Genomic DNA, 12,145 nt, shown 5'->3' on the forward strand with positions numbered 1-12,145 from the left:
CCTTTGATAGAGAGTTTGCCTTTTTGGTGTGTCGTACTAAGCCTCTTTGGGAAGTACGTGACTCGAAGTGCATTTCTAAGTTCAAAAGCCGAACATAGCTCTGATTGTTTTTAACTCGTACAGGCCCTGTAAGTGGTTAAAGCCGCGCGGACTGGCTGGTATTGCACTTGAGGGGTGCATTTACTTTGATTCCGAGCAGAAACCTGAATAATGGCCCCGTAACGATGACGGCTGCCGGGTGGAGAGGGGAGTTTTCTGTGGGTTATATGTCACCGTCCTGGTACCTTAATGGTTTTCCAGGGAGGAGGGGCAACATGCCTTTGCTTTTCTCAATAGACACTGGAGACTGATTGTCTTTCATCTGAAAACCAGTGTTTAGATTTTAAGGGTGAATTTATTAATCAGCTTGTGTTGGTTATATGACCATTAGCTGTTGCTTACCTTTATTATATATAAAATAAAGTATAAGCAATTGCAGATAAAAAAAAAACATAGTAGCCGTTCTGTTTCAAGCCAAATAGAAACGTCACACTTAGTTTTCAGAATGTTACAAAAGCTACATAGTAAATGGGATGAAAATTTTGTCTTAATTTTATATGGTGCTTAGTGTTGCGCAAATGATGAGAAACGAGTGTAAAAACATAAATCTAATGAAAGCATTGTGGCAGATTGCTTCATTCGACTTTGCATATATTTTTTCTTTATTTTACTTTCATTTTTCTCATACCCTTGTATTTTTCGCAGTGTGGAATTGGAGAAGTGAACTTTTTTGCCCCTTTTGGGTGGGGTGTTTTGTTGTTTTTTTTTGGTCTAAGGAAACTGAAACATGTTAATGAAAAATTATCTATAAATTGTTGGATTTTAGGACATTTGGTATTATACCTAAAAGATGACAGACACTTATTTTCTCTCTGTATGGATATTTTCTAGTTCAAATCATGTTATCAGTAGCATAATGAAAAACAATTATATGATTTATTATTACTCTAGTTATAAAAAAATGTAAAGACCACTGCAGAGTTAATTTTATCCCCAAATAAATCGGAAAATGCTAAACATTTTTTATCTGGGTATGTAATGCTTATTATAACGTTACATTAATTTAGGAGGATACTGCAAAAGTGAATGATTTGATTGTCTCAAATTGCAATAAGTGTGGGTTAAGTTTTACTATGACAAATTCCATAGCAAACAGAAGTCTATAATAAAATTATTCTTTAAAGTTTGGTTGGTGGACCAAAATGCTTTGCCACCAGCAGTAATTTTTAAAAAATTATCATTTTACTGAAAGACACCCATACCAAATTCACCAGGTTGCTTATCACATGTTCTGCATGGCTTGTACCTGCCTATCTTATTCCCCAGATTGGCTGTTAGCGTTATGTTTTGTTGAATTTTGGAGCTATTGCAGGCCCTCTTTTACAAATGAGACAATCAAACCCAGGGATGGTAAATGACTAATTATCTAAGGTTCTTGGTCTGGTTAGTAGCAAAGTTGAAACTAGAGTCTATCTTTTCTACTAAGTAGATATTCCTTACTGAACTTAAGACTTTTCTTTAACCTGAGTACTCGGATACTGGAGATGACCACCTGGGCTTGAATTGTGGCTCTGACACTTACTGGCTGTGTAAACTCAGTAGCTGTGTAAACTCAGTAACTGTGCCTCAGTCTCTCCATCTAAAATGTAGATAACGTGCATCTCATAGGCTTTCCTAGTATTTAAGTAAGGAATAAATGAGAACAGTGCCTGACACATAGTAAGTGCTTCCAATAAGTGTTAACTATTACTATTACTGTTATTGGTAGTATGATATTATTACTTCCAGATCACTTGGTAAGGCAGAAAAAAAATAATATTTCTCTTCTTTTCCTCTTCCCCAGTAGTTCCTTCTGCTTGTTTTTTGGTTTGTTTTTTTAAAAAATATTTTTGGAGTACGTAATATATTCGCATGGTTCAAAATTCAGGTTTTCCTGTCCTCTTTCCCAGCCACTAAGTTCTCTTCCCCATAGGCAATCAAGAAGGCTTAATATAAAGATGTTTTTCTATGAATACTTTTCTAATTCTCCTCTCCATATCCCACCCCTGTTGGCAAGAATTAATCTCTTCCTCCTCCTTGGCTGGTACTGTTTTGCTTTGAACTTGAATGTATATATTGACTATGTATTGAGCAGTTCTTATTTGTCTAGAACCTGAGGATGCAGCAGTGTTTAAAGTAGGCAAGATCCCTGTTCTCAGGAGCTTACAGTATGGTGGGGAAGATAGACACTAAATAAGTACAAAAATGAGTAAGAATGTCAGGAAGTGATAGCGCTGTGTAGAAAATAGAGTAATATGATAGAGTGTTTTGAGGGGTGCTGTAAGAGGCTGGCATTGTTAGAGCTGTCAGGTAGATGATATGTAAAACTTGATCGTAGGGAATCAGCCATGGGAAGATGTAGGGAGGAACAACATTTCAGGGGGTGGAAGGAACACAAGTGCAGAGGCCCTGAGGTGAGGATGAGCTTGGCACGCTGAGTACTAAAAAGAAAACCCGTAACCACGTAAGTGAAAGATTGAGTTAAAGATGCGGTGTTCTGGTGGTTAATGGCTGTGGAGGGCAGGCGTGATTACTTAGCCTGGCTGGTGGCATTGAGGAATAAAGAGGGTTTATTCCTAAATAAATCTAATCTAATACAAGTGTAAGAGATTTGCTTACACTTGTATTAGACTACAAGTGATGGAAAGACCATAGTCTTGGAGTCAGAGGAGAGTTTGCAACTAAGCTGAGCCACTTGTAAATTAATCTAATGGACTTTTAAATTTCAGTTTCTACATCTGTAAGGTGGAGGTCATGACACCTACCTTAAGGAGTTGTGAGTTACAGCAAGTTTTGTACAGACACATGGTAGTTGCTCAGTAAATAGCAGTATTTTTTTGTGTGTATGCCTTGGTTCTATGCTTGAAGTAGCAAAGACTTTTAATGCAGTTTCTAGTATTTTTCTGTGTTATCACATATGTTTTTGCTTTTGGATTTTGAATAAAAGAAAGCTGTAGCAGTGTGTTGGTTGACAATTAAGGTGTTTTTTTCTTTATCTTCTATAAAAGTAAAGATACTCAGATACCAGAATAGTTTGGCAAGGAGCAGGTTACAGAGGTAAACTTCATGTTATAACTGATACGAATTGATACAAAACCTTTCCATCACGTATGTTTTAGACCTAATTTTGGATCTTGAATTTAGAATTTATATAATGGAATGAAAAGTTGCTACATGTGTATTCATTTTATATAATAATTTTTGTTCATATTTCTTTACAGAAATGTTATGAACAGAAGCAATACAAAAATGGCCTCAAGTTTTGCAAGTTGATTCTTTCAAATCCAAAATTTGCTGAACATGGAGGTATTATCTCACCTATGAGAGATTACTTTGGGGAAATCTAATTCTAAAACCAGATGGATAGGATTCCCAACTGTGAGGGAAGAATACTTCCCAGATTCCATGGCCTTGTAGTTCTCTATTAGAGTGCATAAATGTTTAACGTTTTCAGATATGCCTCATATCATTCTTATTCTAGATTACTTCTTTTATGCTTAGGTGTATTTACAGTCTTTACTTTTAGATGAGAAATGATTGGTTGATATATTGGTGAGTAATTGGCATATATACCTGTATTTTTATAGACCTGATTTCATTTGTTACTTTGAATAGAATTTAAGTTTATCCCTTGATTTCTCGTGTGTAAAATTAGAACAATATTTGCAACACCAAAGTAGTATGAAGATACAATCAAATGCATTTTATTTTTTGGTAGATGTATTTTTTTTATCTATCTGCTAACCTTCATATGTAAATAAGATACTACTGATTTACCATTGTGTTATCTTGGGTTGTTTTTCTAGCACTGATGTTAGTAAGTCTGTATTTGCTTGTCTCATCCTTTTTCGCTGGTTACCAGTGTTTGGTAAAAGGATGGATCAGGTTAGACATGTAAATTATGGTCCTGTAGCAGAGCAAAGCTGATTGGGGTTTCTGAATATTAGACTTGAGTAATTATTGAGACCATCTTTTTGGGAAAATAGACTGACCCTACTCGGCTTTCTAATAACACTTAAAACATTCTTTGAAGGAAATGGAAAGTAGTTTCATAGAATTTTAGAAATTAAAGCTTGTTTTCAAGCTGTTTAGCAGTGGAACCCTTATCCAAAGTGGAGCTTGTGGGGAAATTCATTATGTAAAAACAGATAAAAAAATAAGATGTTTGGTCATAGGGGCCTGGACTGCTGGATCACCCGTTCTGAAAACCATAGTCCATAGAGATCAGTTTGAAAACCATTGTTCTTGTCTAATTCCCTTGTTGTGGATTATTCAGAGAATTATTTCATTCTAAACAATCTTTGATTAACTACCTTCAGCATATTCTTGGGTTGCCTTCAACATATTCTTGGGTTGTCACTCGTGCTTTTCAAATGCAAACTGATGTTAATTAGCCTAAGTGGGATTCATTGGAATAAACTTGCAGCCAAAAATGAAGTCTGTTCTAATAATGAGTAAGGTGATTTTTAAATTCTGTACATCTCTTTAAGATAGATTGAATGATTTTGTGGGGTATAAATCAGATGATTTGATTCTTAGTAGGCTTGATCTCAGGTGAAAGCTGAGGTCTGTTGTGGTAGATTTAACTCAACAGGACTCAGGACCCTGCTGTGTTACCTTTTTTCAGCAGAATAATCTTAACCTCCTTTATAGAGTCTTCAGAAAGACAGAAAGCATTTTACCAACTCAGTCCCAGCCTGAGGAATTTCAGAAAAGGACTTGGGCTAAGCTTTAAGCAGATACATAAATATACTTTTACTTTTTTTATTTGGAGAGAAATTCTTCTAACTATAGGATTAAAAGGATGAATAATGTAAGTATTGGTAGAGCTCAGATATTAAAATAGTGCTAAGAGAATAATTTGAATTTTTCATGTGTAAATAGAGGTTAAAAATATTTTTCAGAGACTTTGGCTATGAAAGGATTAACATTGAACTGTTTAGGAAAAAAAGAAGAGGCGTATGAATTTGTTCGTAAAGGACTTCGTAATGATGTCAAGAGTCATGTCTGTATCCTTTTGCAGTAGTTGAATAGTTTAATTTCATTTATGTATTTTCCATTTATGAGTTTTTTCTAACTCAAATTAAAAAAACTTCACTATGAAAAAATTTTAAACTATATGGAAGAGTGAATGTAATGAACTTTATGTACCCATTATCAAGTTTCAATAATTATCAACATTTTTAATATTAGTTTCATCTGTTCCCTACTTATTTTTTGTTTATTAGAGTATTTTAAAGAGAATTACTATGCACTGTATATTTACTGCAGTTGTGCCTAGTGTGAGAGAATAGTAACTAATAATTATATGTGATTTAAAACCCATTTTTTTCCTATATTTCCATAAACTGAGTGATACTTTCCTCATTCCAAATAATGACTTACCTGTATAGTACTTACCTGTATACTAAAACTTGTGTTCCTTAAACTTTCCTTTAGAAATTTTAGGAGAAAAATTCAGAAGCAACTTGATGTAAAATAGATTTTATTTAGTATTAAATATTATGTTGATTTTCAGCTTGGTTTCTGTTGCACAGGGACTTAGCTGTTAACTTCACTGGGTACTTAACAATCGTATTTTTCATTGACTAGTATCCCAGTTTGTTAAAAAAACAAAAATATTCTTAGGGATGGATTGTTGAAATTGTTTTAATCTCTGTTTTACCTATTTATATACTTACAACCTTTTCACATATTACCCTTGTACCTTAATTTTTAACATTTAAATCATCTAGCTATTGGCCAGTATTGAACGTCAGTAGTCTTAGTGGTGTTTTTACATATCTAGCTTAGGGTTCTCTCAAAATACTAAATACTTATTTCTTTATCCCAGTGCTTACCCCAGAGCGAAGAGAGAGGGCATGTAAGTATGATAGTTTTTTGGCTCCAAGATATCCTAAGACTTGACTTTACATTAAATAAAGACTTAATTTTTGTGGTCTTTAATATCACTAGTGAATTAATTGATGGTTACATGTTGTTTTATAATTGATTGAATATATACTTGTTTTAAAAGATAATTGCAATTTTTATATAATACATATTCTGTTTCCATACATAGTGTTTGAGAATAAGTGAGTGTTGAGGTGCTGGCATAGGAAAGTGAGGGGATAGGCAACGTGAAGAATTTTTACCAATAATTTTCTAAGGTTACTTAAAAATATATTACGGAAAATTTCAGACGTGTACAAAAGTAGAATAGAATAATGCACCCCTATCCGCCTATCACGTAGCTTCAATAATTTAACAGTTGTCAATCAAGGCTGATCTGGTTTCATATTTTGTCACCTGCGTACTATCCCCCTCCCTCTGAGGCCAGATCATTCTGAAGTAAGTCCCAAACAAAATACCATTTTGCTAAGGTAAGCTTTCTATTAGACATGTAGCATAGTATATTCTAGTAGCTGTGAATGTCTGTTTCCTTAACTTAATAGGTTGGCATGTATATGGACTCTTGCAGCGTTCTGATAAGAAGTATGATGAAGCTATTAAGTGTTACCGAAATGCCCTCAAATTAGATAAAGATAATCTGCAAATTTTGAGGGATCTCTCTCTGTTACAGATCCAAATGAGAGACCTTGAAGGTTATCGAGTAAGTACTTTAGTCTTAAATGTACATGTTTTTATAATAGATATAATTTAAAAGCATGTGAATTCAGAATGAGGTGAACTTAAGACGAGATCATGTAGACTTGATTGTTCATTACAGTCTGTAGTAGAAGGGAAAAGTCACTTTGGATCTTCCCTCCAATAATATTAGTGGAACTGCATACTCTTTAAAAAAATTAATTAATTTATTTATTCTTGGCTGCATTGGGTCTTCATTGCTGTGTGCAGGCTTTCTCTAGTTGCGACGAGCAGGGGCTTCTCTTCATTGGCGGTGTGCAGGCTTCTCATCGCGGTGGCTTCTCTTGTGGAACATGGGTTCTAAGCGCGTGGGCTTCAGTAGTCGTGGTGCGTGGGCTCAGTAGTTGTAGCGCACTGGCTTGGTTGCTTTGCGACATGTGGGATCTTCCTGGACCAAAGATTGAACCCGTGTACCCTGAATTGGCAGGCGGATTCTTAACCACTGTGCCACCAGGGAAGTCCCTGGAAGTGCATACTTGATCATCAAAAAAGGATAACTAGTTTATTCATTTTATGGTTTTTTACTTATTTTATTTAATTAAAAAAATTTTTTTGGCTGTGTTGGGTCTTCGTTGCTTTGTGTGGGCTTTCTCTAGTTGTGGCAAGCGGGGGCTACTCTTTGTTGCGGTGCGCGGGCTTCAGTAGTTGTAGCACATGGGCTCAGTAGTTGTGGCATGCAGTCCCTAGAGCACGCGAGCTTCAGTAGTTGTGGTGCACAGGCTCAGTAGTTGTGGGTGGCTCGTGGGCTTAGTTGATCCGTGACGTGTCGATATTCCTGGACCAGGGTTTGAACCCATGTCCTTTGCATTGGCAAGCGGATTCTTAACCACTGCACCACCAGGGAGGTCCCTCATTTAATGCTTTTTGAAAAGCTAGAATATCGCCTATGTGCTAATGCTGTACTATATTCTTTGTGGGCTTGATATTTACAGATTTGGTAAACAGAGCTTTTATAATTAAAATCTAAATGTGGAGATTAATTAGCTTTCTTCATTATGGTTTAGAAAATACAAAATATTGTGAGGATTGCCATAAATGTAGTCCCAGGCCTTTTCACACTGTTACCTTCAACTCTGCTGGGCATCTCCATGTGCTTACTCCACTTAGTTTCCTAAATTCAGTATGTCCAAAATGGAATTATCTCACTTTCTCATGTGAAGGAGGCTACCAACTCTTAATAGTTCTGTTTAGATAAGTCTTTTTTCATTTACTGTTGTCCTTCTACTGCCATGTAAGTCTTTGCATAGATTTTTGCAGAAGTTTCAAGGGTTCTGCTGAGCTTAATAATGGTACCATTCATCATGATTGTGTGAATTTTCTTCAGTAGGACTTAGCAGCCTAAGTTTGGTGAGAGTTAAAATCAGTTATCTTTAGAAATAAAGAAATTAGTAATGGTGAGAGACTGGTTGCTAGGAGGGGTAGTGAAATAAATGAAGTTAAAAGAGCTGGTGGTTAGAAGTGAAGGATTCAAGGAACTAGAGGTACTGGTGGTGTCCAAGAACAAGGGCAGGAAGGTCACTGAGTGACAGTGTTGGCAGCATAGGAGCTGTAGCGAGAGTGAGTATCTGAATTTATGATTTCTGGGTGGCAGTAAGGTCTAGGGTGTGGTGGTGGAAGTGGGTCCCTGAAGTGGGGTGGAGATCATTGTAGATGAGGAAATCGTGGATCTAAGAAGATAGGTTATTGGATAGGTATCCACAGTGTTGCATTTGCCCAGAATAATGGCAGAATTTGGTAGAGAGATGAAAGCTGAGTCAGACTTTAATGAAGTGGGGGAGTGACAGAGAAGCAACAGTGAAAGTAAGGGTGATACAGTGGTAGAGCTTAATGACATATGCCTAAAAGGAGCAGACATTTACACATGAACGTAGAGGAGTGATATTGTCTAAGTTGTTTTGTTGAAGGTATCTTTTTTAAAAAAGATCTGATCATGGTTCTCCTTGTGGCATGTAGCGTGGATGGACGGCACCCATTCCAACAACAGAGTCACAGAAGCTAAACATTACATTTTCAAAACTCGTTGCAGCTAGAGTTCTTCATGAGACCCTGTTCGGCCAAGCAAAGTTGCACTTGCCTAAAAGTTGGAGGCAGATATGAGCTATGAAGAAGTGGGAGCTGTGTAGGGAGGTTAGATTTTCTGCTGGTCTGAAGGCATCTTGATTCTTCTGGAGCAGCCATGGTGGAATTTCTGGTGTTTTCTCCCTAATGTCGTAGATATTGAACTGTCTTAGAGTAGCAGCAGTGGTGTTTCTGCTAGAAAAGTCCAGTCAGATGTTTGAGTGTTTTCCCTGGCTGTGTCCATCCTATCTCTGGGGCCTATTATAATAATGTAAAATATGTTGTGATTTCATATAACAATATTATAAACAGTAAACTCTAGTTTCATAAAAAGCTATCTTAGTCTCTCTTCTGAGATGTTTAGTTACCAGAAGAAATTCTCATTATATAAAGGTAATTTTATAGGGCAACCTAAAAGCATTGACCCCAAGGACATTACATTACAGGGTATTCTGGAACTTAAGTTTAGATCAGGAACATAAAAAGTATTTCTGTTTGTTCAGAGATGTTTGTTCATTGAATTCATTAGAAAGGAATTAAAGGTATTTTTTCTTAAAACTCTGTGATGAATTATATTTTAGAGAAACTTAAGAAAGTGAAAAAAATTTTAAAGAATTGTTTTTTTTTTTAAAGGAGACGAGATATCAGCTTCTTCAGTTGCGCCCAACACAACGTGCATCCTGGATTGGATATGCTATTGCATACCACTTACTGAAAGATTATGACATGGCACTAAAACTATTGGAAGAATTTAGACAAACTCAGCAAGTAAGAACTGCATTTTAACGTTTTCTTCTACCTTCACAAACTAAAATAGTTAACTTCTATATTGCCTCCACCCGCAAGCATGAATTAGTCATTCAGACCTATGGAAGAACTTGAAAAATTTTTGAAATAATTGGAAGAAGTTAAAACAAAGAATTCTTAATACAAAATAAATAATATAAAGATTTTTGTATACTGTAATTTCAGCAATATTCAAATGAATAAAGAAAAGAATACATGAAAATGAAAATAGTTTTGTGACTGTGGGAATTGTTTCTCTAATATATATTGCTTTATATTTTATATAAATATGTTAATACAAACATTTTAATATGTATGTAAAATAGAAAAATACAAAAAATACACTGTGTATCACAAGAGAAATTAAAAAGATGTTAACATTTTGCCATAATTGCTCCAGATTTAATTATTTTTTAAAGAAATGTTACAGAAACAGCTGAAGTCTTCCCACATCCCTCCCTAGAGGTAGCCACTATTCTGAAATTGGTATAGATCATTTCTCGTCATGTTTACATTATGTTTTAAGTCCATGAAAGTTACAAACTATTATTTTGTATATTTAAAATTTTACATGAATGACATGTAGTTTTTAAAATTCAACATTTCTTGAGATATATCTATGTTGTTACATGTTGACTAGTTTATTCATTTTAAACTGCTGTTTGGTGTTCTGTTATATAAATATAAAACTGCTGTTTGGTGTTCTGTTATATAAATAAGCTACTCTACTTTGTCTGTATTAAAAATTAGTGCTGCAGTGAATATTCTTGTCTGCTGTTTCATTAGCCACATTTGTGAGTTCCTCTTCAGTTTATACCTAAAACTGGAATTGCAGAGTTGTGGCTCTGTGTGTTTAGTTTTACTAATTTGAAGCACCTGTACTAATTTACATGCCCGCTAGCAAGGTTTTATGCTTATTGTTTGCCTATATCCTTACTGACACTTGATGTCAGCTTTATTATTTTTTCCATTCTTCTGGATGTGAAGAAGTTTATCTCATTATTTTTCTTTTTTTAAGTTTTATTTATTTATTTATTTTTTGACTATGCTGCACGGCTTGCGGGATCTTAGTTCCCCGACCAGCGATTGAACCTGGGCCCTCAGCAGCGAAAGTTCCAAGTCCTAACCACTGGACCACCAGGGAATTCCCTCATTATTCTTTTAATTTGTGTTTCTTTGATTATTAGTGAGGGATATTGGAATAAGAGATATTATCTGTACTTTTGATGTCTGTGTCTGGCCTCATGGCATGAGTTAGGAAGTGTTCCCTCTTTTGAAAGAGTTTGTGATAGATGGTGTTAGTTCTTATATAAATATTGGTCCATTTCATCTAGGTAATCTAATTTGTTGGCATACAACTTTTCATAATAGTCCCTTATAATCCTTTTTATTTTTGTAGGGTTTGTGGTAATGTCCCTCCTTTTATTCTCAATTTTAGTAGTCTTCTCTTTTTCTTTCTTGGTCATTCCAGCTAAAGGTTTGTCAATTTTGTGAATCTTGTCAAAGAACCAACTTGTAGTTTTGTTACATTTCTCTGTGGGTGTGTTGGTGTGTGTATGCTTTAGCACTCAGCCAGGCAGTTTACAACTCTACCTTAGCTTTCGCCTCAAGGTGAAAGGTCAGAGTCCCAAGGTCAGCAAGAGGTGAGAGTTTAGGGCTTTCTCAGGTCTTTCTTGAACGTGTGTGTAACTCTGTATGTGTGTGTGACTTTTCAAAGCCCCTGTGGACATCACATTTCCCAGCTTTTACTTTCAGGTTTTTGTTTAGTCTGTTGTTTGTCCTGACTGTTAGCCGTCTTTCAGGCACTGTAAAGGTAAAACACATGCCTGTAATCACTTTTAATAAGCACTTTTGGCCCTTCCCTTCCCCGCAAGGCTTTTTTGCTCTGGGCAAACTCTGAGGTAGGCTTGTACTTGGAGGCTTGCAGTGAACCAACAGATAGGTCAGTTAATTACAGGTCTTCGGGAATGAGGAAAGCTCCAGCTTTATTGTTCTCACTGGTGGCTGTCAAGCTGCTCTGGGAAGACAAGCTTATTTTTCAAGGCTACTCTGTCGCTGGAGAGCACTGGACAGGATTAGGGCAAGTTAAAATGACACAAAACTCACTGGTCTTACCAAGATCTAGCTGTTTTCTTCAATACATGCTCCCCAGGTGTGCTGTAAGCCTCTGGTTAATTTCCAGAGTTCTGAAGAAGGTGATTCTGACAGTTGTTGCCAGTTCTTTCCTCGCTCTTTTGGAGAGGTGAAGTTTTGGAGTTCTTTCTGTACTCTGCCAGTTTTCCTGACATCATCCTCTTTGTATTTTCTTGATGAAAACTTTTTCTTTTGACACGTTACCCTAAAAGCAAGGTATTGTGTTTTGGAATGATAGCCAAACTAATTTTACCTGCTAGAGTGGTAAACTTTTTTTCACTTTTCATTTATCCAGTAATTCTCATTACAGAGTACACATGGTAACAGTCCCCTATTCTACCTTTCTGTCCCTGCCTTGCTATCCAGAGTCTAGTTCAGAGAAGACATGGAAGAACACAGCCCGCCATATGTCTAAATAATGCACGTTCAACTTTTTTATATGTATTTTAGGCATTCTCTATGG

The 12,145-nt window shown here is 35.9% G+C and overlaps 1 protein-coding gene across 13 annotated transcripts in view; it reads left to right on the plus strand.

The window, feature by feature from the left end:
* Window positions 1-12,145, plus strand: part of NAA16 (N-alpha-acetyltransferase 16, NatA auxiliary subunit) — an 82,638-nt gene that overhangs the window by 617 nt on the left and 69,876 nt on the right. For 11 of the 13 annotated variants that reach the window (XR_004485690.2, XR_004485691.2, XR_004485692.2 and 8 more), the window contains exons 2-5: window positions 3,300-3,384; window positions 4,983-5,087; window positions 6,513-6,670; window positions 9,397-9,531. Coding sequence is in view for 9 of the 13 variants with exons in the window: in XM_033436709.2 (XP_033292600.1) it covers window positions 3,300-3,384; window positions 4,983-5,087; window positions 6,513-6,670; window positions 9,397-9,531 (483 nt within the window). In the remaining 4 variants the exon portion in view is untranslated. Of the gene's footprint in view, window positions 1-3,299; window positions 3,385-4,982; window positions 5,088-6,512; window positions 6,671-9,396; window positions 9,532-12,145 lie in introns of those variants that run through there. The other 2 variants (XM_033436707.2, XM_033436712.2) reach the window with 2 other exon arrangements.

This window comes from Orcinus orca, chromosome 18 (assembly GCF_937001465.1).
Source record: "Orcinus orca chromosome 18, mOrcOrc1.1, whole genome shotgun sequence".
In the NCBI taxonomy this organism is placed as follows: domain Eukaryota; kingdom Metazoa; phylum Chordata; class Mammalia; order Artiodactyla; family Delphinidae; genus Orcinus; species Orcinus orca.